This window comes from Mus caroli, unplaced genomic scaffold (genome assembly GCF_978045245.1).
Source record: "Mus caroli unplaced genomic scaffold, Mus_caroli_1 scaffold_8, whole genome shotgun sequence".
Taxonomy (NCBI): Eukaryota; Metazoa; Chordata; class Mammalia; order Rodentia; family Muridae; genus Mus; species Mus caroli.
In genome coordinates, this window is record NW_028227263.1 from 129,512,019 (window position 1) to 129,535,337 (window position 23,319).

The 23,319-nt window shown below is 37.0% G+C and overlaps 1 protein-coding gene across 2 annotated transcripts in view; it reads left to right on the forward strand.

Annotated features, from left to right (window-relative positions):
* Window positions 1-1,482: 1,482 nt before the first annotated feature.
* Window positions 1,483-23,319, forward strand: part of LOC147003510 (sulfotransferase 2A1) — a 34,484-nt gene continuing 12,647 nt past the window's right edge. The window contains exons 1-4 of one of the 2 annotated variants that reach the window (XM_085842173.1): window positions 1,483-1,693; window positions 2,761-2,969; window positions 6,319-6,445; window positions 8,609-15,553. In XM_085842173.1, coding sequence (XP_085698299.1) covers window positions 1,558-1,693; window positions 2,761-2,969; window positions 6,319-6,445; window positions 8,609-8,847 — 711 coding nt within the window. In that variant the 5' untranslated portion in view covers window positions 1,483-1,557 and the 3' untranslated portion in view covers window positions 8,848-15,553. Of the gene's footprint in view, window positions 1,694-2,760; window positions 2,970-6,318; window positions 6,446-8,608; window positions 15,554-23,319 lie in introns of those variants that run through there. The other variant, XM_085842174.1, reaches the window with a different exon arrangement.

A 23,319-nucleotide genomic window follows, 5' to 3' on the forward strand; every position in this document is an offset into this window, starting at 1 on the left:
TATATATCAAAACCCCAATATCATGCATGAGAAATATTATCTAAAGTAGTTAGTAGAATCTGAGAATTCCCCCCCAAAAAACATAAGTTCTTGATGCCCTTGGTTGCCTCCCAGATCTTGGAGATGCACTTCAGACACACAATTTGGAGGAACTGATCTAAAATAGTCCGGAAATCTCTTGCCAATAAAGTGGTTTCATAAAGTAAGACCTTGCTCACTATGCCAGGGAGAGGAACAATCACTCAAACTATGCAGGCATGAAGCCTGTGAGCCAGAAGAATGACTTGACTGGCAAGGCATCCAAAGAAGCCAAAAAGTGGCACTTTTATTTTGGGCTGATCAAAGGCTATATAATTAGACCTTAAGCCTACTCAAATAGAGGGGAGCCATGTCTGGTATTACAAACATAAAACCAGGTGGGAATGGAAAAAGCAAAACCCCATGAGTCTCATTACCAACAGTTCCCTAAACCAGTGTAATTTCCAGCTGTTTTCTAAGTACTTGACCTTATACCCACAGGTTAATGCAGTTCTCACCCATTGTCAAAGATACTTCTTTTTGCAACATGTGGTGACTCTGGCAAGGATCCACAATGGACCAAAATGTAGATAATAACATAAAGGTACACAACCCCAACTGATATATCTGAAATAAATCCCTACAACCTGAGAGGCTCACAGAAAAGGTCACAGAAGAGAATACAGAGTTCCCCCAAAGGCCAAGGTTCCTGTTGATACAATATGTCTCTCTTAGACACAACAGGAAAATAGACACATGAACTTTTAACAGTATAGTTACCCAAACAAACCAGCATAATGGCATTAGTAGGTATACTAAAGAGGCCAGGGGAAATTCTATATGATTTTACTATATAAGAAATACCTCATATCAGTTGTTGCTAAGATATGGAGAATAGGCTGTGTCTGAAGATGAAATCTCACATTGATTTTTCTAATCTTAACTGCACACCTCAAGATGCATCACATACAAGCTCAAATGCATGGACTATGTAGGTTGACTATACATGTGTGTTTATATAAATAGCAGCAAATGTTAAAGAAGAGATCAAAATTATGGGAAAAGGAGGGAAGGCTTTGAGGGGAAGAAGAAGGGCAGTTAATGTACTATGAGTTTCTCAAAAGCAACCACTATTTAAAAAAAAAAAAGAAAGAAATTCCGTAGAAAGGTTTTGTATGATCTCTTGTCATTTTTCTGTACATTCAAAATCATTCTGAAAGCTAAATTGTATTACTAGGCATTTTAAATTAACTTGCATTTCTATGTCCTATTGCATCTTACTGAGTCTCTGATTTGAGGTCATGAACTTGGTCTCACAAATTGCAGAATGTTATTTGTACAACTTTAAAATTGCTCAATATAGTAACCTTTGACTGTAGGTTACAATATTTATTTCTTCCTATAAGTAAATATTTCACAGCAAACAAGAGAATGTTAATGATTTCTTACCTGCACTATAAATCTTACCTCTCAGCATTTGCTATAAGCTGAATAGGTGTGCTGGGCTGTAATCCTAACAGCACCTACAAGGAGCTATTCATGATGTCAGACTATAATTGGTTTGAAGGGATACCTTTTCCTGCCCTAGTATATCAAAGAGAAATTTTGGAAGATATCCGTAATAAGTTTGTGGTGAAAGAAGAAGACTTGTTGATATTGACTTACCCCAAGTCAGGTAAGGATCATCAGTAAGACTAATTCTGAAATGTATAAGGGAGGTTAGTACTTTGATCCTAATTCATTTTGTATGATGAGTAGAGTGTTCTATATATTAATGTGTAAAATGACTTGTGGGCATGGAGATTTGTGTGTGTTCCACTCTGTCTGACCTATGTGGGCAGAGGAGATCAGCTATGGCACCAGAACAATGATAGTGCGTGCTCCCTGAGGCAGAATATGCCATTGGTCCCTTTCTCTGGGGTATAGATATAAGAGTGAGAGCGGTGAGATTAAATACAAGAAATAACATTAAGAGATAAAGGCATGTATGTGAGGATATTTGGAGAAGAGGACAGTTTTAAGTAAATTTACTATGGACCTTGTGCAGGACGTAGAAAGAATCCGAAAACTCAAGAAAGCATAAAGCAACATCATGGTAGTTCAGGGGTATGGATGATTGCTGTTTGGAAGAAGCACTGAACATAGAGTAAGTATTAGGTTTCTGACATTGAAAGAAAAATGACACAGAAATTCCAAAGGCAGTGGGAATACAGGAAAAAAGTACCAGACAATATCTCAGAGAAGGAAGCTAGAGTAACATCCACTGACAAATGAGCACATAAACACAAATCAAGGGTGTGTGATAAATATGCACAAGGGAATTGATTCACTTTAAAAAGAAGAAGTACTCAGTCATATATTGCAGCCTGGGAGTGTCTCAATAACAGTGAATTAAAATAAAGGAGGTAGTCTCAGCGGGCATGTGCTATGATTAGAACATTTTGAAATATTTGAGATACAAATTCATACCACCAGAATGTAGAATGATGTTGGCCCAGAGCTGGAGGAGATATTCCATTGCCAGGTTGCTGTTTATTGAGTATAGGGACTCTGTTTTGCAAAATTAAGTCTAGAATATGATGAGTGAATATACTTTGCACTTATGTCACATGGACATTGTGAACACAAGTCTGTGTGCTTGAAATTGGGCAGCACTGTAAATTGTATGGGCATATATTCTACTTGAAGCTTTTTCACAAGTAATGTTGACATGAGTGACAGTCACTTTTCCTTTTCATTCAGGAACAAACTGGCTGATTGAGATTGTCTGCTTGATTCAGACCAAGGGAGATCCAAAGTGGATCCAAAGTGTGCCCATTTGGGACCGCTCACCCTGGCTAGAGACTGATACAGGATACCCTGCATTAATCAATAAGGAAGGACCACGACTCATAACCTCCCATCTTCCCATCCATCTCTTCCCCAAGTCTTTCTTCAGTTCCAAGGCCAAGGTCAGTGTCCAGTGGTTGAAATTTTCTTTGACTAAACACTCTGAACTTATTTTACCTGACAAGTCCTGAAGGTCTTTCTGAAATGTGAAGATGGGATTCTCATGCACTAGGTGATGCTGATGTTTCCCCACCTCAGACTATATTAGATAGAGTACAAGGATGTGGACCAGCACACAGTGATCCTGGGCAGCTTTAAGAAATAAAGTGAAATATCACACTGAAATATTCATGAACTATATATAGGCCAAACAGAGTTCAAACTCTAATGTACAGATATAATTACTATATCATTGTCATCAAAGAGCCAATCTTACTTATAACACATACTCTAAGCCCTGTGGGTGAAACACCTAAGACACAATTGCTTATAGGGGAAACAAAATGACCAGCCATCAATGTTCAAAGATCAGTTATATATAAAGTGTCATCATGTGTCTAGCTGTCTATTAATATCAGTAGCCACAGGAATCTCCCATGAAATGGAAAGAGGATCAGTAGAAGGAATCAGAGATATCCACATACTGACCTATCACAGGTACTAGTTAGTAAGAAAGTTTTCTGTAAATCCCTCCATCCATTAAAGCTATAAATAGTTTATGCTGCAACTACAAAGACAAACTTAGAATAATCTCTCATTAAAACTGCACAATGAATTTGTGGCGACTCTTATATATGTGTGTGTCTTATCTGGATTTGGAAAATTTTGACAGGGGAAACTGAAGCTTAAAGAGATAAATTCTATATTTCTGGCAGAGCCTCTCAGAAGACAGCTCCTGACAGCATGCACTTCTCGGCATTGACAATAATGTCTTGGTTTGTTTACTGAATATGGGATGGATCCTCAGATGGAGCAGTATCTGTATTGTCTTTCCTTCAGTCTCTGCTCCACACTTTGTCTCCATGTTTCCTCCCATGAGTTTTTTGTCCCCCCTTCTAAGAAGCATGGAAGTATCAACACTTTGGTCGTCCTTCTTCTAGAGCTTCATGTGGTCTGTGAATTATATTTTGGTTATTCTGAGCTACTAGGCAAATATCCACTTATCAGGTAATGCATATTATTTAGATACTTTTGTGATTGGGTTACATCACTCAAGATGATATTTTCTATTTCTATTAATTTTCCTATGAATTTCAAAGGTCATTGCATTTCAAAGGTTTTTGTTGATGAGTAGTATGCTATCTTGTAAATGTACCACATTTTCTGTATCCTTTCCTCTGTTGAAGGACATCTGATTTATTTCCAATTTCTGTCTCTTATAAATATGGCTGCTATGAACATAGAGGAGCACATGTCCTTGTTATATGTTGTAGCATCTTTTGGGTATAAGCTTGGGAGAGGGTCCTCAGATAATACTTTGTACAATTTCCTTAGAAACTACCAGAGTGATTTTCAGAGTGGTTATACCAGCTTGCAATCCCACCTGCAATGGAGGAGTGTTCCTCTTTTCCATTTGTCCTAATGACAGGGTTCATTGACTTACAGAAACTTTGCAATTTTATTAGGTCACATTTGTCAATTCTTGATCTTAGAGCATAAACCATTTCTGTTCTGTTCAGGAATTTTTCTTTTGTGTCCATATATTTAAGGTTCTTCCTCTCTTTATCTTCTAAAAGTTTCAGTGTGTCTGATTTTATGTGGAAGTTCTTGATACACTTGGAGTTGAGCTGTGTAAAAGGAGATAAGAATGGGTTGATTTCCAGTGTTCTACATGTGGACAGCCAATTAAACAGGCATCATTTGTTGAAAATGCAAAATATCAACTGAACATAGGAGTGTGGGTTCAATTTTGGATTCTCAACTCTATTTCATTAAGCTACCTGCATTTCATTGTACCAATAGCATACAATTTTTTTATCAGTATTGCTCTATAATACAGCAAGAGATCGGGTATGGTGATTCACTCAGTAGTTCTTTTATTGTTGAGAATAATTTTTGATATCCTTTGGAAGTAGGAGTGGATGGTTTGGTCAGAAAACACTTTCATTGAAGCAGGGGGAAGGAGATTGGAATGGGGGTTTCCAGGGAAGAGGTGGGAAGCTGAAAAAAGTGATAAGATTTGAAATGTATATAAAAATATCCAAAAAAATATTTAAAATTTCTAAGAGGACTTAGAGAGATGGCTCAGCTGTTAAGAGTTCTGGCTTCTCTTGCAAAGGACCTCGGTTCAGTTCCCAACACACACATGGTGTCTCACAACTGTCTGCAACTCTAGTAACAGGGCATCCAACCACCTTTTAGGTGGTTTTGGATTTCTGTCCACAAATAATGTACAAAAATGAATGTGTGCACTCAGACATGAATAAATCAATATTTTTGAAGTTAAAAAGATGAGATCTAGAAGTATTGGTACAAAATATGAAGTGCCTTTTATTAAAAATTATTACTTTGGGGGCTGGAGTTGTGGCTCCAGGATTAAGAGCAGTAACTGCTTTTCCAGAGGTACTGACATCAATTCTCAGCAACAACATGGTGACTCATGACCATATGTAATGGGATCCAATGCCTTTTGGTATGTTTGAATACAGCGACAGTGTACTCCTATATATAATATAAATATTTTTTAAAAAATAATGATTACTTTTAATTTTTTTCTTTTCATTTATGTTTTGAAATTTTTATAATAAATTAGAATTATATACATCATTTTCCCCTACCATTTTCTCCCTCCAAAAACATTAATATATCACTTTTTTCTCTCTTTCAAATTTATGGTTTATTTTTTCATTAATTCGTGTTACATAAATATACATATACACATACACATACACATAACCATACATATACCTATACCTATACCTATACCTATACCTATACCTATACCTATACCTATACAAAATCATATACATATACATATACATATATATTCCTAAATATATTTCTATGTTTATGTATTCCTATATAGACATATATTTACATGTTTCTAAAGTATACAGTATATATTCATATTTAAATAAATAATCAATATATTCCTAAATGAATCTGTATATCCCTAAATCCTTCAGAACATCTTTCTCAATCACTACAGCATTACTTGTATGTATATTTTACAGGCTTGCCATTTGGTATTAGATAACCAATTGTTATTGTAATCTAGAACTGTCTAATCAGCCCGGTTTTTTTTACACTGTTAATGAACTAGTCATTTTGTTGTTCCATTTTTACAAATCATATAAAATTAGAAAAGGGGAATTATGACTATAGATTTTTTCACTTGTGTATATGTTTTGCCCACATGAAAATAACAAATGTTTTTAAAACCATTAGATATTAGAAAATTTCATGGAACTTAAGAGAGTTAAAATGTGAGGAATAACTGTTGACCTTCATTTACATCTTTATCCATTCAAGGCAATCTATCTCATCAGAAATCCAAGAGATATTCTTGTGTCTGGTTACTTTTTCTATGGTAACACAAACCTTGTGAAGAATCCAGGGTCACTCGGAACTTATTTTGAATGGTTCCTCAAAGGAAATGGTGAGTAATCTGTAAAATATAGGAGGTGGGAGAAACTCAGAGACATTTATTTCATTAATTAACTTATTAATTAATGATTTATTTATTCATATTACATATACTATTAATTAATTAATTAATTAATATCACAATATTCAGCACCCCTCTCCTCTTAATGATCTCTACTTGCAGCTCCTATCCCCATCCTCTTGTCTTCTGAGAAGGGATAGGTGTCCCTAGCGTACCTCCCTACCATGACACATCAATTCTCCCCAGGACTTAGTGTGTCTTCTCCCACTGAGACAAGACAAGGCAGCCCAGATAGAGGAATAGGATCCACAGACAGGAAACATGTTCATGGAGAGCCCCAGCTCCAGTTGTTGGGAGACCTGCTCGAAGACCAAGTTGCAAATCTGCTACATATGTGCAGGGCCCCAAGGTCTAGCTCTTGATCGCTTTTTGTTTGGTGGTTCGGTTTCTGAGAGTGTTAAAATGTCCAGGTTGGTTGACTCTTCAGGTCTTAATCTGGGGTTCTTAACACCTTTGGGTCCCTCAATCCTTTCCCCAACTTTTCCAAAAGACTTCCACAGCTCTAACTAATGTTTGGCTGTGGATGTATACAATCTCTTTTACTCAGCTGCTGGGTGGAACCTCACTTATTCTGGGCTCTTGTAGGCATGCATCTCAGAGTAATAGTGTCATGGATTGTTTCTTGCCCATGGTGTGTGTCTAAATTTTGGCTAGTCAATAATTGCCCATTTTTTCCATCTCTGCTCCATCTTTGTTTCTGGACATCTTCTGTTTAGAACACATTTGGGGTCAAAGGTTTTCTGAATGTGTTGCTATTCTTATCCCTCCACTGGGAATCCTACCTGCCTACAGGAGGTGGCATTTCAGGCTCCATGTCACTTACTGTTAAGAGTTTCAGATAGAGTCACCACCATAGAGACTCTGGAATCTCCCCAGTTCCAGGGCTCAGAGAATTTTTTTTTTAAAGACAAAGTGAGAGATAGCTTAGGTTGGCCTTGAATTTTCTATATTGAAGTGTGGTTCCTTCTTCTGCTACCTCTCAAGATCTAAGACTAAAAACACCTACTGTATATTCTATTTAATTGGTGCTGGGGCTCAAACCCACAATTTCATGTATGATACCTAACTTGCCTGCATCTCTAGACCTTTAATATTCTGTAGGTTCCATTTTATCTCTATACATTCAACAAGTCTATGGGCCCAGGAGTCATCATCATTTGAACACTGATTGTGAAGTCTTTCTGTTCTCACATGCCACTACAGTGCAGGATACAGTCACAGATTGCCCCATGTCATAATATTTAAGCATCATTTGGAGTATCTAGTCTTTACAGACCTAATCTTGATATTGACATCGGTCATCATTTGATTAAGAAGTGGCCCACATAGGCCCCCAAATTTCAACACTTGGTTCCCAATTGGTGGCACCTTTTCAGAATGTTTATGAGGCACAGCCTGGTTGGAGAAAGTATTCCATTCAAGGCGGGCTTTGAGACAGTAAACACTCAAACAAATTCCAGTACACTCCATTTGATTCCTGCATGCAGTTGAGAAAATGAAATCCCAGATTTCACTTCCTATCGTTCTACCTGACACAAACAAGCTCTCTTTTCCTTAAATTGCCTTTTATCATGGTGGTTTATCACAGAACAGAAAAATGAGAAATGCTGCTTATTTCCTACTATGCTTCTCATTTGTCTATTTTCTTAGTCTTTTTGTAATGGCTTCTTATACATCTTATAAATTAGCGTGATCATCCAGCATTTTCTTAAAAGACATCTTTCTATATATTGTAAATCCTAATCTCCTATTTGTCTCTAAAATATTTTCAGAGGTGGGGTGGTGGATTCTTGATACACTGTTTTGATTTATATTCTTATTGAAATATATTAATCACATATAATAAAGTGTTTTATTTTTGATGTTTCCATACATGTATACAGGGATTTTGATCTCAGTGACAGCCCACTTACCATTCTTGCCTTTTCTCCATTCTAGCTGATTTTAATTCTTTTTCCAACTACCCCTTTCTTATTTTTTACATCTCTTATGATATATTTTCTTTATGTACATTTCAAATGTCATCCCCTTTTCTAATTTCCCCTCTGAAAATCACATATACCCACCATGATCTCCCTGTACCCCAACCCACAGAATCCCATTCCAGGTCCTGGCATTTCTCTATACTGGGGCATAGAGCCTTCACAGGACCAAGGGCCTCTCCTCCCATTGATGATCAACTAGGCCATCCTCTGCTACATATACAGGTAAAGCCACAAATTCCACCATCTGTTTTCTTTGATTGTTGGTATAGTTTGGAGGAATGCTGGGGGTATTGGTTAGTGCATATTAATGTTCCTCCTATGGGGCTTCAGACCCTTACAGCCCCCTGAGGACTTTCTCTATCTCCTTCATTGTGGAACTTGTGCTCAGTCCAATGGATGGATGACTGTGAGCATCCACTTCTGATTTTGCCAGGAACTGGAAGACCCCTCAGGAGACAGCTATATCAGGCTCCTCTCCGCAAGCTCTTGTTGGCATCTTCCATAGTGTCTGGTTTTGGTGGTGGTTTATGGAATGGATCCCCAAGTGGGGCAGTCTCTGGATGGTCATTCCTTCAGCCTCCACTCCGAAATTTGTCTATGTAACTCCTTAAATGGGTATTTTGTTCCTCATTCTAAAAAGAATTATGAGACTCTGGGCTAATGTCCACTTATCAGTGAGTTCATATCATGTGTGTTCTTTTGTGATTGGGTTAACTCACTCAAGATGATATCCTCCAGATCCATCCATTTGTCTAGGAATTTCATAAATGTATTGTATTTTTTCAATATTTATTATATATTTTCTTCAATTACATTCCAAATACTATCCTGAAAGTCCCCTATACCCTCCCCCCTGCACTGCTCACCTACCCAGTCACTCCCACTTCTTGGCCCTGACGTTCCCCTGTACTGGGACATATAAACTTTATAAGACCAAGGGGCCTCCCTTCCCAATGATGGCTAACTAGACAATCTTCTGCTACATATGCACCTAGAGACTTGAGCTCTGTGGGTACTGGTTAGTTCATATTGTTGTTCCACCTATAGGGTTGCAGACTCCTTCAGCTACTTGGGTACTTTCTCTGTCTCCTCCATTGGGAGCTCTGTGTTCCATCCAATATATGAATGTGAGCATCCACTTCTGTATTTGCCAGGCACTGACATCACAAGAGACAGCTAGATCAGGGTCCTTTCAGCAAAATCTTGCTGGGATATGCAAAAGTGTCTATGTTTGGTGGTTGATTATGGAATGGATCCCTGCATGGGGCAGTCTCTGTACAGTCCATCCTTTGGTCTCACCTCCAAACTTTGTCTCTGTAACTCCTTCCATGGGTGTTTTGTTCCCTATTCTAAGGATGAATGAAGTATCCACGCTTTGGTCTTCCTTCTTCTTGGTTTTCTTGTGTTTTGAAAATTGTATCTTCAGTATTCTGAGATTCTGGGCTAAAATCCACTGATTAGTGAGTGCAAATCAAGTGAGTTCTTTTTTGATTGGGTTACCTCACTAAGGATGATATTGTCCATTTACATCCATTTGCCTAAGTATTTCATAAATTCATTGTTTTTAATTGCTGAAGTGTACTCCATGTGTAAATGTACCACATTTTCTGTATCCATTCCTCTGTTGAGGGACAAATGGGTTCTTTCCAGCTTCTGGCTAATATAAGTAAGGCTGCGATGAACATAGTAGAGCATGTCTCCTTATTACCACTTGGAACATCTTGGTATATGCCTAAGAGAGGTATTGCTGGATCTTCTGGAAATATTATGTCCAATTTTTCATAGGCATCATCAGACTGATATCCAGAATGGTGTAAAAGCTTGCAATCCCACCAAGTGATGGAGGAGTAATCCTCTTTCTCCACATCCTGGAAAGCATCTACTGCCACATGGATTTTTGATCTTAGCCATTCTGACTGGTGTAAGGTGTAATCTCAGGGTTGTTTTAATTCGCATTTGACTTAGGATTAAGAATGTTGAACATTTTTTCAATTATTTCTCAACCTTTTGGTATTACTCAGTTGAGAATTCTTAATTTTAGCGCTGTACCCCATTTTTAATGGGGTTGTTTGATTTTTTGGAGTCCAGCTTTTCAATCTCTTTGTACAAATTGGATATTAGTCCTCTATCAGATTTAGGATTGGTAAAAAAAAACTTTCCCAATCTGTTGGTGGCTTTTTTGTCTTATTGACAATGTCTTTTGCCTTACAGAAGCTTTGCAATTTTATGAGGTCCCATTAGTTAATTTTTGAACTTAATGCACAGGCCATTGCTGTTCTGTTCAGGAATTTTTCACTTGTGCCCATATCTTCAAGGCTTTCCCCACTTTCTCCTCTATAAATTTCAGTGTCTCTGGTTTTATGTGGAGTTCTTTGATCCGCTTAGACTGGAGTTTTATACAAGTAGATAAGAATGTATCAGTTCGCATTCTTCTACATGAAAACTGCCCGTTGTGCCAGCACCATTTGTTGAAAATGCTGTCTTTTTTCCACTGGATGGTTTTAGCTCCCTTGTCAGAGATCAAGTGTCCATAGGTGTGTGGGTTTATTTCTGGGTCTTCAATTCTATTCCATTGATCTACCTGTCTGTTGCTGTACCAGTACCATGTACTTTTTTATCACTATTGATCTGTAGTACAGCTTGAAGTCAGGCATGCTGATTCCACCAGAGTTTCTTTTATTGTTGAGAATAGTTTTTGCTATCCTAGGTTTTTTACTATTCTAGATGAATTTGCAAATTGCCCTTTCTAACTCAGTGAAGAATTGAGTTGGAATTTTGATGCGGATTGCATTGAATCTGTAGATTGCTTTCAGCATAATAGCCATTTTTACTATATCAATACTGCCAATCCATGAGCATGGGAGATCTTTCCATCTTCTGAGATCTTCTTCAATTTATTTCTTCAGAGACTTGAAGTTCTTATCATATAGATCTTTCACTTCTTTAGTTAGGGTCACACCAATATATTTTATATTATTTGTTACTATTTTGAAGGGTGTTTTCTCCCTAATTTCTTTCTCATCCTGTTTACCCTTTGTGTAGAGAGTTAATTTTATATACAGCTACTGCACTGAAGCTGTTTATCAGGTTTAGGAATTCTCTGGTGAAACTTTTAGGGCCACTTATATATACTACCATATCATCTGTAAATAATGGTATTTTGACTTCTTCTTTTCCAATTTGTATCCCCCTTATCTCCTTTTGTTGTAAATTGCTCTGGCTAGTACTTCAAGTACTATATTGAACAGGTAGGGATAGAGTGGACAGCCTTGTCTAGTCCCTAATTTTAGTGGGATTGCTTCCAGCTTCTTTCCATTTTGTTTGATGTTGGCTACTGCTTTGCTGTATATTTCTTTTATTATGTTTAGTTATGGGCCTTGAATTCCTGATCTTTCCATGACTTTTATCATGAATGGGTGTTGGATTTTTCAAATACTTTCTCAGCATTAAACAAAATGATCATGTGGTTTTTGTCTTTGAGTTTGTTTATATAGTGGATCACATTGACGGATTTCTGAATATTGAACCATCCCTGTATCCCTGGGATGAAGCCTCCATGATCATGATGGATGATCGTTTTGATATGTTCTTGGATTCGGTTTGGGAGGATTTTATTGAGTATTTTTGCATTGATATTCATAAGGGAAATTGGTCTGAAGTCCTTTTTCTTTGTTGGGTCTTTATGTGGTTTAGGTATCAGAGCAATTGTGGCTTCGTATAGTGAATTGGATAGACTACCTTCTGTGTCTATTTTGTTGAATAGTTTGAGAAGCACTAAAATTAAGTCTTCTTTGAAGGTCTGATAGAACTCTGCATTAAACCCATCTGTTCCTGGGCTTTTTTTTTTGGTTGGGAGACTATTGATGACTGCTTCTATTTCTTTAGGGGAAATGTGACTTTTTAGGTCATTAATCTGAACCTGATTTAACTTTGGTACCTGGTATATATCTAGGAAATTGTCCATTTCATCCAGGTTTTACAGTTTTGTTGAGTATAGCCTTTTGTAGTAGGATCTGATGATGTTTTAGATTTTCTCAGGTTCTGTTGTTATGTCTCCGTTTTTATTTCTGATTTTCTTAATCAGGATACTGTCCCTGTGCCCTCTAGTGAGTCTGGCTAAGAGTTTATCTATTTTGTTGATTTTCTCAAAGTACCTGTTCCTGGTTTCGTTGATTCTTTGAATACTTCCTTTTGTTTCCACTTGGTTGATTTCAGCCATAATTTGATTATTTCCTGATATCTACTCCTCTTGGGTGAATTTCCTTCCTTTCCTTCTAGAGCTCCTAGGTGTGCTGCCATGCTGCAACTGTATGCTCTCTATAGTTTCTTTTTGGAGTCACTCAGGCCTATGAATTTTTCTCTTAGGACTGCCTTCATTGTGTCCCATAAGGATGGAAAAGTTGTGGCTTCAATTTCATTAAACTCTAAAAAGTCTTTCTTTCTTGATTTCATCCTTGACCAAGGTATCAATGAGTAGAGTGTTGTTCAGTTTCCACATGAGTATTGGATTTCCATTATTTATGCTGTTTTTGAAGATTAGCCTTAGTCCATTTTTATGTGATAGGGTGCATGGGATAATTTCAATATTTTTGTATCTGTTGAGCCCTGTTTTGTCCCTGATTATATGGTCAATTTTGGAGGAGGTACCATGAGGTGCTGAGAAGAGGGTATATCTTTTTGTTTTATGATAAAATGTTATATATATTTTTTTTCAGAATTTCTGTTAGTTTCCATGTGTCTCTGATTTGTTTCTGTTTCCAGGATCTATCCATTGATGAGAGTGGTGTGAAGTCTCCCACAGTTAGTGTGTGAGATGCAATGTGTCCTTTGAGCTTTACTAAAGTTTCTTTAATGAATGTCTGCCCTTGCATTTGTAGCATAGATATTCAGGATTGAGAGTTAATCTTGGTAGAATTTAACTTTGATGTGTATGAAGTGCCCCTCCTTGTCTTTTTTGATAACTTTGGTTTGGAAGTCGATTTTATTCGATATTAGAATAGCTACTCCAACTTGTTTCTTCGGACCATTTGCTGGGAAAAATTTTCCCAGCCTCTCCCTCTGACATAGTATCTGCCTTTTTCCCTGAGGTGGGTTTTCTCTAAGCTGCAAAATGTTGGGTCCTTTGAAGGCCTGGATTCATGGAAAAATATTGTGTGAGTTTGGTTTTGTCATGGAATACTTTGGTTTCTCCATCTATGTTATTGAGAGTTTTGTTGGGTATAGTAGCCTGGGCTGGCATTTGTGTTCTGTTACGGTCTGTATAATATCTTTCCAGGATCTTCTGGCTTTATTAGTCTCTGCTGAGAAGTCTGGTGTGATTCTAATAGGTCTGCCTTTATATGTTACTTGAACTTTTCCCCTTACTGCTTTTAATATTCTATCTTTGTTAGTGCATTTGATATTCTGATTATTATGTGTTGGGAAGAATTCCTTTTATTGTCTAGTCTATTCAGTGTTCTGTAGGTTTCTAGTGTGTTAATGGTCATCTCTTTCTTTAGGTTAAGGACGTTTTCTTCTATAATTTTGTTGAAGATATTTGCTGGCCCTTTAAGTTGAAAATCTTCATTCTCATCTACTTCTATTATCCATAGGTTTGGTCTTATCATTGTGTCCTGGATTTCCTGGATGTTTTGGGTTAGGATCTTTTTGCATTTTGCATTTTCTTTGATTGTTGTGTCCACGTTCTCTATGGAGTCTTCTGCATCTGAGATTCTCTCTTCCATCTCTTGTATTCTGTTGCTGATGCTCACATCTATGACTCCCGGTTTCTTTCCTAGGGTTTCTATCTCCAGAGTTGTCTCCCTTTGGGTTTTCTTTATTGTTTTTACTTCCCTTCTTTTGATCTTTGATGGGTTTGTTTAGTTCCATCACCTGTTTGGTTGTGTTTTCCTGAAATTCTGGAAGGGATTTTTGTGTTTCTTCTTTAAAGGCTTCTACTCATTTAGCAGTGTTTTTGTGTAATTCTTAAGGGATTTTTGTGTTTCCTCTTCAAGGCATTCTGCCTCTTTAGCCATGTTCTCCTATATTTCTTTAAGTGAGATATTAATTTCCTTCTTAAAATCATCTACCAGCATCATGAGATACGATTTTAAACCTGAATCTTGCTTTTCAGATATTTTGTGTTATCCAGGACTTGCGGAGGTGTGGATGCTAGGTTCTGAGGATGGTGAGCAGTCTTGCCGTCTATTAGTAAGAATCTTATGTTTGCCTTTAGCCGTCTGGTAATTTCTGGTGTTAGTTGTTATAGCTGTTTTTGATTGTAGCTTGTTCCTCCTGTGATTCTGTTTGCTTCTGTTAGCACTCCCGGGAGGCCAGCTCTCTCCTGAGTCTCAGTGGTCAGAGTACTCTCCTCTGACATGGAAGGAGCACTGATGTCTGGAGCTCAGATCTGCTTCCTGGCTGAATATGAAGGCCCGAAAAGGGGCCTGTCCCAGAAGCTATGTTGCTTTTGCAGTCTGCAGGCTCTCCTATGCAGACTGGTCTCTGAGGGACCTGGGATACAAGATCAACTTCATTGTCTTTAATAGCTGCATAGTACTCCATTCTGTAAATTTACCACATTTTCTGTATCTATTCTTCTGCTGAGGGATATCTGGGTTCTTTCCAGCTTCTGGCTATTATAAAGATGGCTGATCAGCAGATAAAAAAAAATTGAAGTAATCCCATACATCCTATCACCATAGACTAAGTTTGAACTTCAATAACAACATAAATAATAGAAAACCCACATAAACGTTGAAGCTGAACAACACTGTATTCAATGATAACATGGTTAAGGAAGAAATAAAGAATGAAATTAAAGGCCTTTTAGAGAATAATAAAATGAAGCTAAAACATACCTAACCTTATGGGACACAATGAAAGCAGTCTTATGAGGAAAACTAGTGTCTATATTTTAATAGGGCATTGTGAACTTCCAGGTGTACTAGAAACTGAATCCTTGTCTTATAGAAAACAGGGGATGCTTTGAACTGCTGAGCCTCCTCACATATGTACCTCATTAATTGTTTCAAATGTAACATTTATCATACACACACACACACACACACACACACACACACACACACACACACACACATATATATATATATATATATATATATATATATATATATATACATATATTCATCCATATCTTTTATGTTTTCAAGCTTAGTGGTATATGATTTTTAAGGTAAACTCTAAAATTTTTCTTAATTTCATTTGTGCTGTGATAATGACTCCTCTTTTGTGTTTTACTGTATTGCTTTTGGCATTTTGGCATTTGCTATTCTTTTGGTGAGTTTAGATAAGATTTGATCAATATTCGTTATATTTTGAAGAATATAACTGTTTCATCAACTCCCTATATTGTGTTTCTTGTTCCTGCTGTTCCCTTCTTTAATTTCTACACTGAGGTCACTGATATCTTTCCAGCTACTAAGTTCGCTGTTTGCTTTGTTCTTTTTCCAAATTTCCATGTTGAACATTAACTATTGTATTAGAAATCACCTTGATTTCTTAATGAAGGAACTTTGAGCTTTAAATGTCCCTGTTAGGGCTGTTTTCATTTTATTCCATAGGTTAAATGCTGTTTTGTTTCCATCTTCATTTGATTATATGAGTCCTTTTGTTCTTGACTTCTTCATCATTCACTTGTGAGTTGTTAAATCTCCGTGAGTTAGTTTGCATTCTGGAGATTCTCTCTTTATTTATTTGTAACCATTTTATTGTTGCTAAGTAGAATATAAGAAATTATTTTAATTTATATTGGTCAATAATTTCTTTATATATATATTTGAGTGATAGCTCCATAGGCTTCTGAGAACAATGTGTATTCTACACTGTTTAGATTTAGTGTTCTATAGATGTTTGTTAAGCCTGCTTTATCCGGGACATCACTTAATATTGTTTATTTTTTAATAAGATGATGTGTTAACCATTCAGAGTAAGACTACTGTTTGTTACTGTATATCTAGTAGTATGTTCTGTGTAGAACTAGGTGTACCTGTGATTACAACTGCCCTGTCCTTTCCATGCATTATTCCTTTAATCAATACAAAATGATGTTTATCATTTCTCACCAGAATTGATTCAAGTCAACTATGATTTTGTGAGATTACACCAGCAATATTTGCTTTTTCTAGTTCCATTGGCCTGAAACACTTTGGTTAATCATTTCATTATTAGCTCTCATCTATTTTTTATGATAACATACAGCAAATATATACTTCCCTAAAGTAAAGGAAGAGATGCACAAGAACATACAAAAAACCTACAGAACTCGAAATAGACTGGACCAGAAAAGAAATATCTCCCTTACATCACATAATAATCAAAACAGCAAATGTACTAAACAAGGAATTTTAAAAGCGTTAATGAAAAAAGGTCAAGAAACATATAAAGCAGGCCTATCAGAATTACACCACACTTCTCACCAAAGACTATGAAAGCTAGAAAATCCTGGACAGATGTCATACAGACCATAAGAAAACACAAATGCCATAGACAGAGAAAACAAGATATTCCATGACAAAATCAAAATTATACAGTATCTTTCCACAAATCAAGCCCTACAAATAATAACAGAAAACACCAGTACAAGGAGTGAAACTACACCCTAAAAGAAGCAAGAAAGTAATCTTTTAACAAACCTACACAAACATAATTCCACCTCTAACAACAAAAACAACACGAAGTAACAATCACTTTTCCCTGGTATCTTTTAATTTGAAAATTAGTATTACTAACATATCCTAATCTATTGAAATTCAAAAATATAAAAAAATTAGGAATTAGTAAGATGCAATCCAGTAGTCTCTCTAGTTTGGTATTTGGAAAAATAGGTCCAAAATTATGCAATCCATATAAACTTTATTCGTGTTTGTACACTTCCGTATCTTTCCCTGGGCTTCTCCTACCTCAACCTCTCTCTTACTAGGGTTGTTTATTTGTTGGTTTTTTCTATAATATGATTTTTAGAACAGGTTACATATTTCAAAATTATTTATGTGGCCAAAAGAAATATAGACAACTAATTTGAAAGATGGCTTATAAGAGAACAGCAAAGATTGAGACTAAATGCTTTGCTTGGATACATATATTTATTGTATCTATTTTTAAGAAAAGAACTGTATAAGTTATTCTTAATCTGAGATGTATGCTTTTTAAAATCATCAAAGCAAAGGAAACAGAATCATAACCACACCTAATATCTGTGCCACCCTCCAAGCAGAACCATTCTACATTGAAACTGTTCATGTTTGATTTCATCGATAAACCATCTTAATATCACACCATTTCTTAAATGAGTGTAACCTGATCCTTGTGGGCTGAGAATGAAGACAATCAGTCAAGTCAAATAACTTTGACCATAGCAGGAAATCTGTATTGAAAAATCATGCCTACAATTCGTTCCTTGGCACAACTGAATTTTCAACTCTTAGCTTGGATAATATGGAGGTATAACCTTTGGTTATGTGAGGAATATTGAAGTACAGCCTTATTACAAAGACCTCCAATGTCCAAAATTTTTTCTTATTGTGGGTTTGCACCTCAGTAAGAGCAAAGATTGTAAACTCTACTAAAAACAAAACAAACAAAAAGAATTTTTCTATTTATGTTCATTAAGAAAACCTAGTTGTGATGTATTATTTTTTAAATTTTTTATGATAAGTTTTCTTTATTTAAATTTCCAATGTTATCCCCTTTCCTAGTTTCCCCACTGAAAATCCCCTATCCCCTCACCCTGCCTGCACAATATCCTACCAACTCTCATTCCTAGTCCTGGAATTCCCCTATGCTGGGGCATAGAGCCTCCACAGGACCAAGGTCCTCTCCTCCCATTGATGACTGAATAGGCCATCCTGTGCTATATATACATCTAGAGCCACAAGTTCCACCATGTGTTTTCGTTGATTGGGGGTTTCGTTCCAAGGAGCTCTGGGGGGTACTGGTTAGTTCATATTGATGTTGCTTCTATGAGGCTACAGGCCCCTTCAGCTCCTTGGATACATTCTCTAGCTCTTTCATTGCAGACTTTGTGCTCCATCCAATGGATGGCTGTGAGCATCCACTTCTGTATTTGCCAGACTCTAGCAGAGCCTCACAGGAGACAGCTATATCAGGCTCCTGTCAGCCAGCTCTTGTTGGTATCTGCCTCGTGTCTGGGTTTGGTGGTTGTTAATGTGATGGATCCCCGAGTTGAACAGTCTCTGGATGGTCTTTCCTTCAGGCTCTACTCTTAACTTTGTGTCTGTAACTCCTTCCATGGGTATTTGGATCCCCTTCAGAAAAGGATTATGAAATTCTGAGCTAATATTCTCTTCTCAGTGAGTGCATATCATGTGTGTTCTTTTGTGATTGGTTTACCTCAAGATGATATCCTACAGATCTATCCATTTGTCTAGGAATTTCATGAAGTCAATTGTTTTTAATAGCTTCGTAGTACTCCATTCTGTGACTGTACCACACTTTCTGTATCCATTCCTCTGTTGAGGGACATTAAGGGTCTCTTCAGCTTCTGGCTATTATAAATAATGCTGCTATGAACATAGTGGAGCCTGTGTCCTTACTACATGTTGGAGCATCTTCTTGATATATGCTCAGGAGTGGTATTGCAGGATCTTCAGGTATTGCTAAGTCGAATTTTCTGAGGAACTGCCAAACTGATTTAGCTCCCATCTTTTAATAGGGTTGCTTAGTTTTCTGGTGTTCAACTTCTTGTATTCTTTATATTTATTGGATATTATCCCCCCTTTCAGCTTTAGGATTGGTAAAGATCTTTTCCTGCTCTGTTGGTTGCTTTTTGTCTTATTTACAGTGTCCTGTGCATTTTATGAGGTCCTATTTCTCTATTCTTGACAAACCATTGGTGTTCTGTTCAGAAATCTTTTCCCTGTGCCCATATCTTCGAGGCTCTTCACCACTTCCTCTATAAATTTCAGTGTCTCTGGTTTTATGTGGAGTTCTTTGATCCACTTAGACTTGAGCCTGATATATCTGTATCCTGAGAGGCTCTGCCAATGCCTGACAAATACAGAGGCAGATGCTTGGACAGAACACTGGGTTCCCAATGGAGGATTTAGATCAAAGACTGAAGTAGCTAAAGGGATTTAAATTTCCACAGGAAGAACATCAATATCTACCAACCAGACCCCAGAGTTCCCAGGGCCTAAACCATCAACCAAAGTGTACACATGGAGGGACTCATAGCTCCAGCCACATATGTAGTAGAGGATGTCCTTGTTGGGCATTAATGGGAGGAGAAACCCTTTGTTCTGTGAAGACCCAATGCCCCAGTGTTCAAAGTCACTGTGGGGTGGCAGCAGTCGGTGTGTGGGAGAACACCTTTATAGAAGCAGGGTGAGAGGGGATGGTATAAGGGGATTTCTGGGGAGGGGGATGATACCAGGAAAGGGGATGACTTTTGAAATGTAAGTAAAGAAAATATCTAATAAAAAGGAAGACATAAGAAAATATCCCAGAATAAATATATCACCGTTTGCTTGCTTGAAAGAGATGTCCCCTATAAATTTCAGGCATTTGAATATGTGATCCCGAAGTGGTGAATATTTTGTGAGTAGTATGAACTGTGAACTTGCTTGAGGAAATATGTCACTGGAGTGAGATTTAAAGTTTCAAAACTGGCACCTTTTTGAGTGATCTCTCTCCCTCCTGCTTATGGATTCACTTGTGAGATCTAAATTGCTGCTTGAATACTCTGTCTACTTGGATGGTGTCATACTTCCAGCCATAGTAATGATAATATACCTTTGTCTCTCTAGATCCATAAACCCCAAACAAAACATTCCTTCTATAATGTGCCCTGTTCATTGTGTTTTATCACAGCAGTAGAAAAGAAATTAATACAAGAAAGAGGTGATATATCCTCTACAGTGAAATTTTCAACAGGGTGAAGCAGACACTAAGAGGTAGAAAATAGAAAATCTCCTGTTCTAAAACTAGGAGAGTTAATGTTACAAAAAATTGCCATCCCTCCAAAACAATGTACTGATCCAACACAATCCCAATCAAAATTTCAATGTCATTATCCACAGAATTAAAAAAAAATTGAATTCGTGCAGAATGGTAAGATGTTCATTCTTACATGGTATATTGCACATCCACTTCTCATGCTTAGATATTATTGCAGAAGAGATGGTGGAATGAATGTAGGAGCTGAAGATAAAGAGAGAAGTGCTATAAAATACTGGCTTGTGAACATGGCAGACTAAATGCAGCAAGTAAAATCATTTGAAGCTGCTTGCAATGGGTCTGTACAAGTCTGGCATTCATCAATAATTAATCATAGGTTGGGGAGGAGACTCATGGAACATCACTAATCCCTGCTGAAGTGCCAGATACTGAAGGATTCTGGGTCATAGGAAGCCACTGTCTTCAGTTTTATACCAATTGAGATCCTTAATAGGTTTCAATGGGTAGTTCAACTCTACAGTTTCACAGAAAATCCTATTCATGGTTATACTAATGAGTCATGAATAAAGAGATATGAGTGTTTTAAAAGAGAACTATAGGGAATAGAGGTTAATAAAGACAGAGGGAGATTAGAGAAGGTGAATGCTATCAATATTAGAATGTAATTTATACATGTATGAAATGTCCAAATAAAAAACAAAATCAGTAATAAATTCATATGAAAGCAAATAAAAAAATCATTCTGATAATCAAATTGATCTTGAAAAAACAGTACCTTATTTCCAGTTATACTACAGAGATATTAAAGAGAGCATTCGACTGTTACAAAAACAGACATAGAGATTAATGGAGTAGAAAAACAAGACAATATGTTAACACAACTGATGGTTCTTTTTGTTTGGCAAAATTAAAAAAATATACATTTAAGAAAGACAATTTCTTCAGTAAATTGGTAACTAGATTGCTGTATGTAGAAGACTGAGTCTATATCTTCTTTTTTATTTTTATTTTTATTAGATATTTTCTTCATTTACATTTCAAATGCTATCCCCTTTCCTACTTTACTCTAAAAGTCCCTTATACCCTCCCCCCTCCCTGCTCCCCACCCCACCCACTCCTGCTTCCTGGCCCTGGCATTCCCCTGTACTGGGGCATATAATCCCTCATCCCTCAAACATATAAACAGTGACACACATAGACAGACCGACAGACACAGAAGGACAGACACAGCCTGACAGACACACACCAATATCAAGTGGATCAAGAACCTCAACAGAAGACTCAAATCTATGAAACTGCTAAAGGAAAAAGTCGTATATCGTTTCAGGTAAGGACTTGCTAAATAGGATTCATCCCACTCAGACAACAAGGCAAATAATGGACAAGTAGGACCTTGCTCAAAGAAAGGGCTTCTATAAACCAATGTAAATCATTTTTCATGTGAAGATTCAGGCTACAGAATGGATGAAAACTTTTCCAATCTACATGTTCACGGTCTGTGGTTGTCTAGAGTCTAAAAGATTTTTAAAAATTCAAAATCAAGAAAAAAAAACTGGAGCAAAATCTGTATCATGGAACCTAATAGTGCAACCAAAACAAGAAAAACAAATTCCTCATCTCCAATTTTTAAACCATTCAACATTATTAGCCATCCTGGAAATGCAAATAAAAACTACTTTGTGAGCTTATCTTACTCCAGTCAGAATGATATTTTCAAAAGAAAGAATATTTATGAAGCCTTGGGAAAATAAAAGAAAGCATAAATATAAAGTGATGAGAAAGAATTTGTTGCAGGTAATTTGCAAAAGTGTTGAAAGAGAATGCATAGCTAATTATTGTTTTCGTTCTAAGTCTACTAATACAGTTTTGGTTTTGGTGGTGGATAGTGAATTGAGGTGATGTTGAAATTGTAATATTTCATGTGAAGGTTCAATTATTCTTGTATGTCAATTCTTTTTTTTTATTAGATATTTTCTTTATTTACATTTCAAAATGTTATTCCCTTTCATGGTTTCCCCTCTGTAGCTCCCCAATCCCCTTCAACCTCCACTACTCCCCAACCAACTCACTCCTTTTCCAGGTCTTGGCATTCCCCTATACTGGGGCATAGACCCTTCACAGGAACAAGGGCCTGCCTCTCCTCCCATTGATGACTAATTAGGCTATCCTCTGTTACATATATATCTAGAGCCTCAAGTTCTACCATGTGTTTTCTTTGATAGGGTGTTTAGTTCCAAGGAGTTCTTGGGGTACTGGTTAGTTCATATTGATGATCCTCTTATGGGGCTTCAAACCCCTTAAGCTCCCTGGGTACTTTCTCTAGTTCCTTCATTAGGGACATTCGGCTCCATCCAATGGATGATTGTGAGCATCCACTTCTGTATTTGCCAGGAACTAGAAAAGTCCCTCAGGAGACAGCTATATCAGGCTCCTGACAGCAAGCTCTTGTTGGCATCTACCACAGTGTCTGGGTTTGATGGTTGTTCATGGGATGGATCTGCAAGTGAGGCAGTCTCTAGATTGTCATTCCTTCAGGCTCTGCTCTGAACTTTGCCTCTACAACTCTTTCCATGGTTATGTTGTTCCCCTTCTAAGAAGGATTCTAAACTTATGGGTATTATCCACTTATCAGTGAGTGCATATCATGTGTGTTCCTTTGAGATTGGGTTACCTCACTTGGTATGACAACCTCCATATCAATCCATTTATCTAAGAACTTCATAAACTCATTGCTTTAATAGCTGCATAGCACTCCATTCTGAAAATGTACCACGTTTTCTGTATCCATTTCTCTGGTTGAAGTTTTTTTTATAATAAACTTAAAATGCTTAAAAATTTTATAAGATTTGTTTTTAAATCTGGGTCTAGCTTTTCAGATGTGTTTGGGTGCTCTGGACTGGGCAA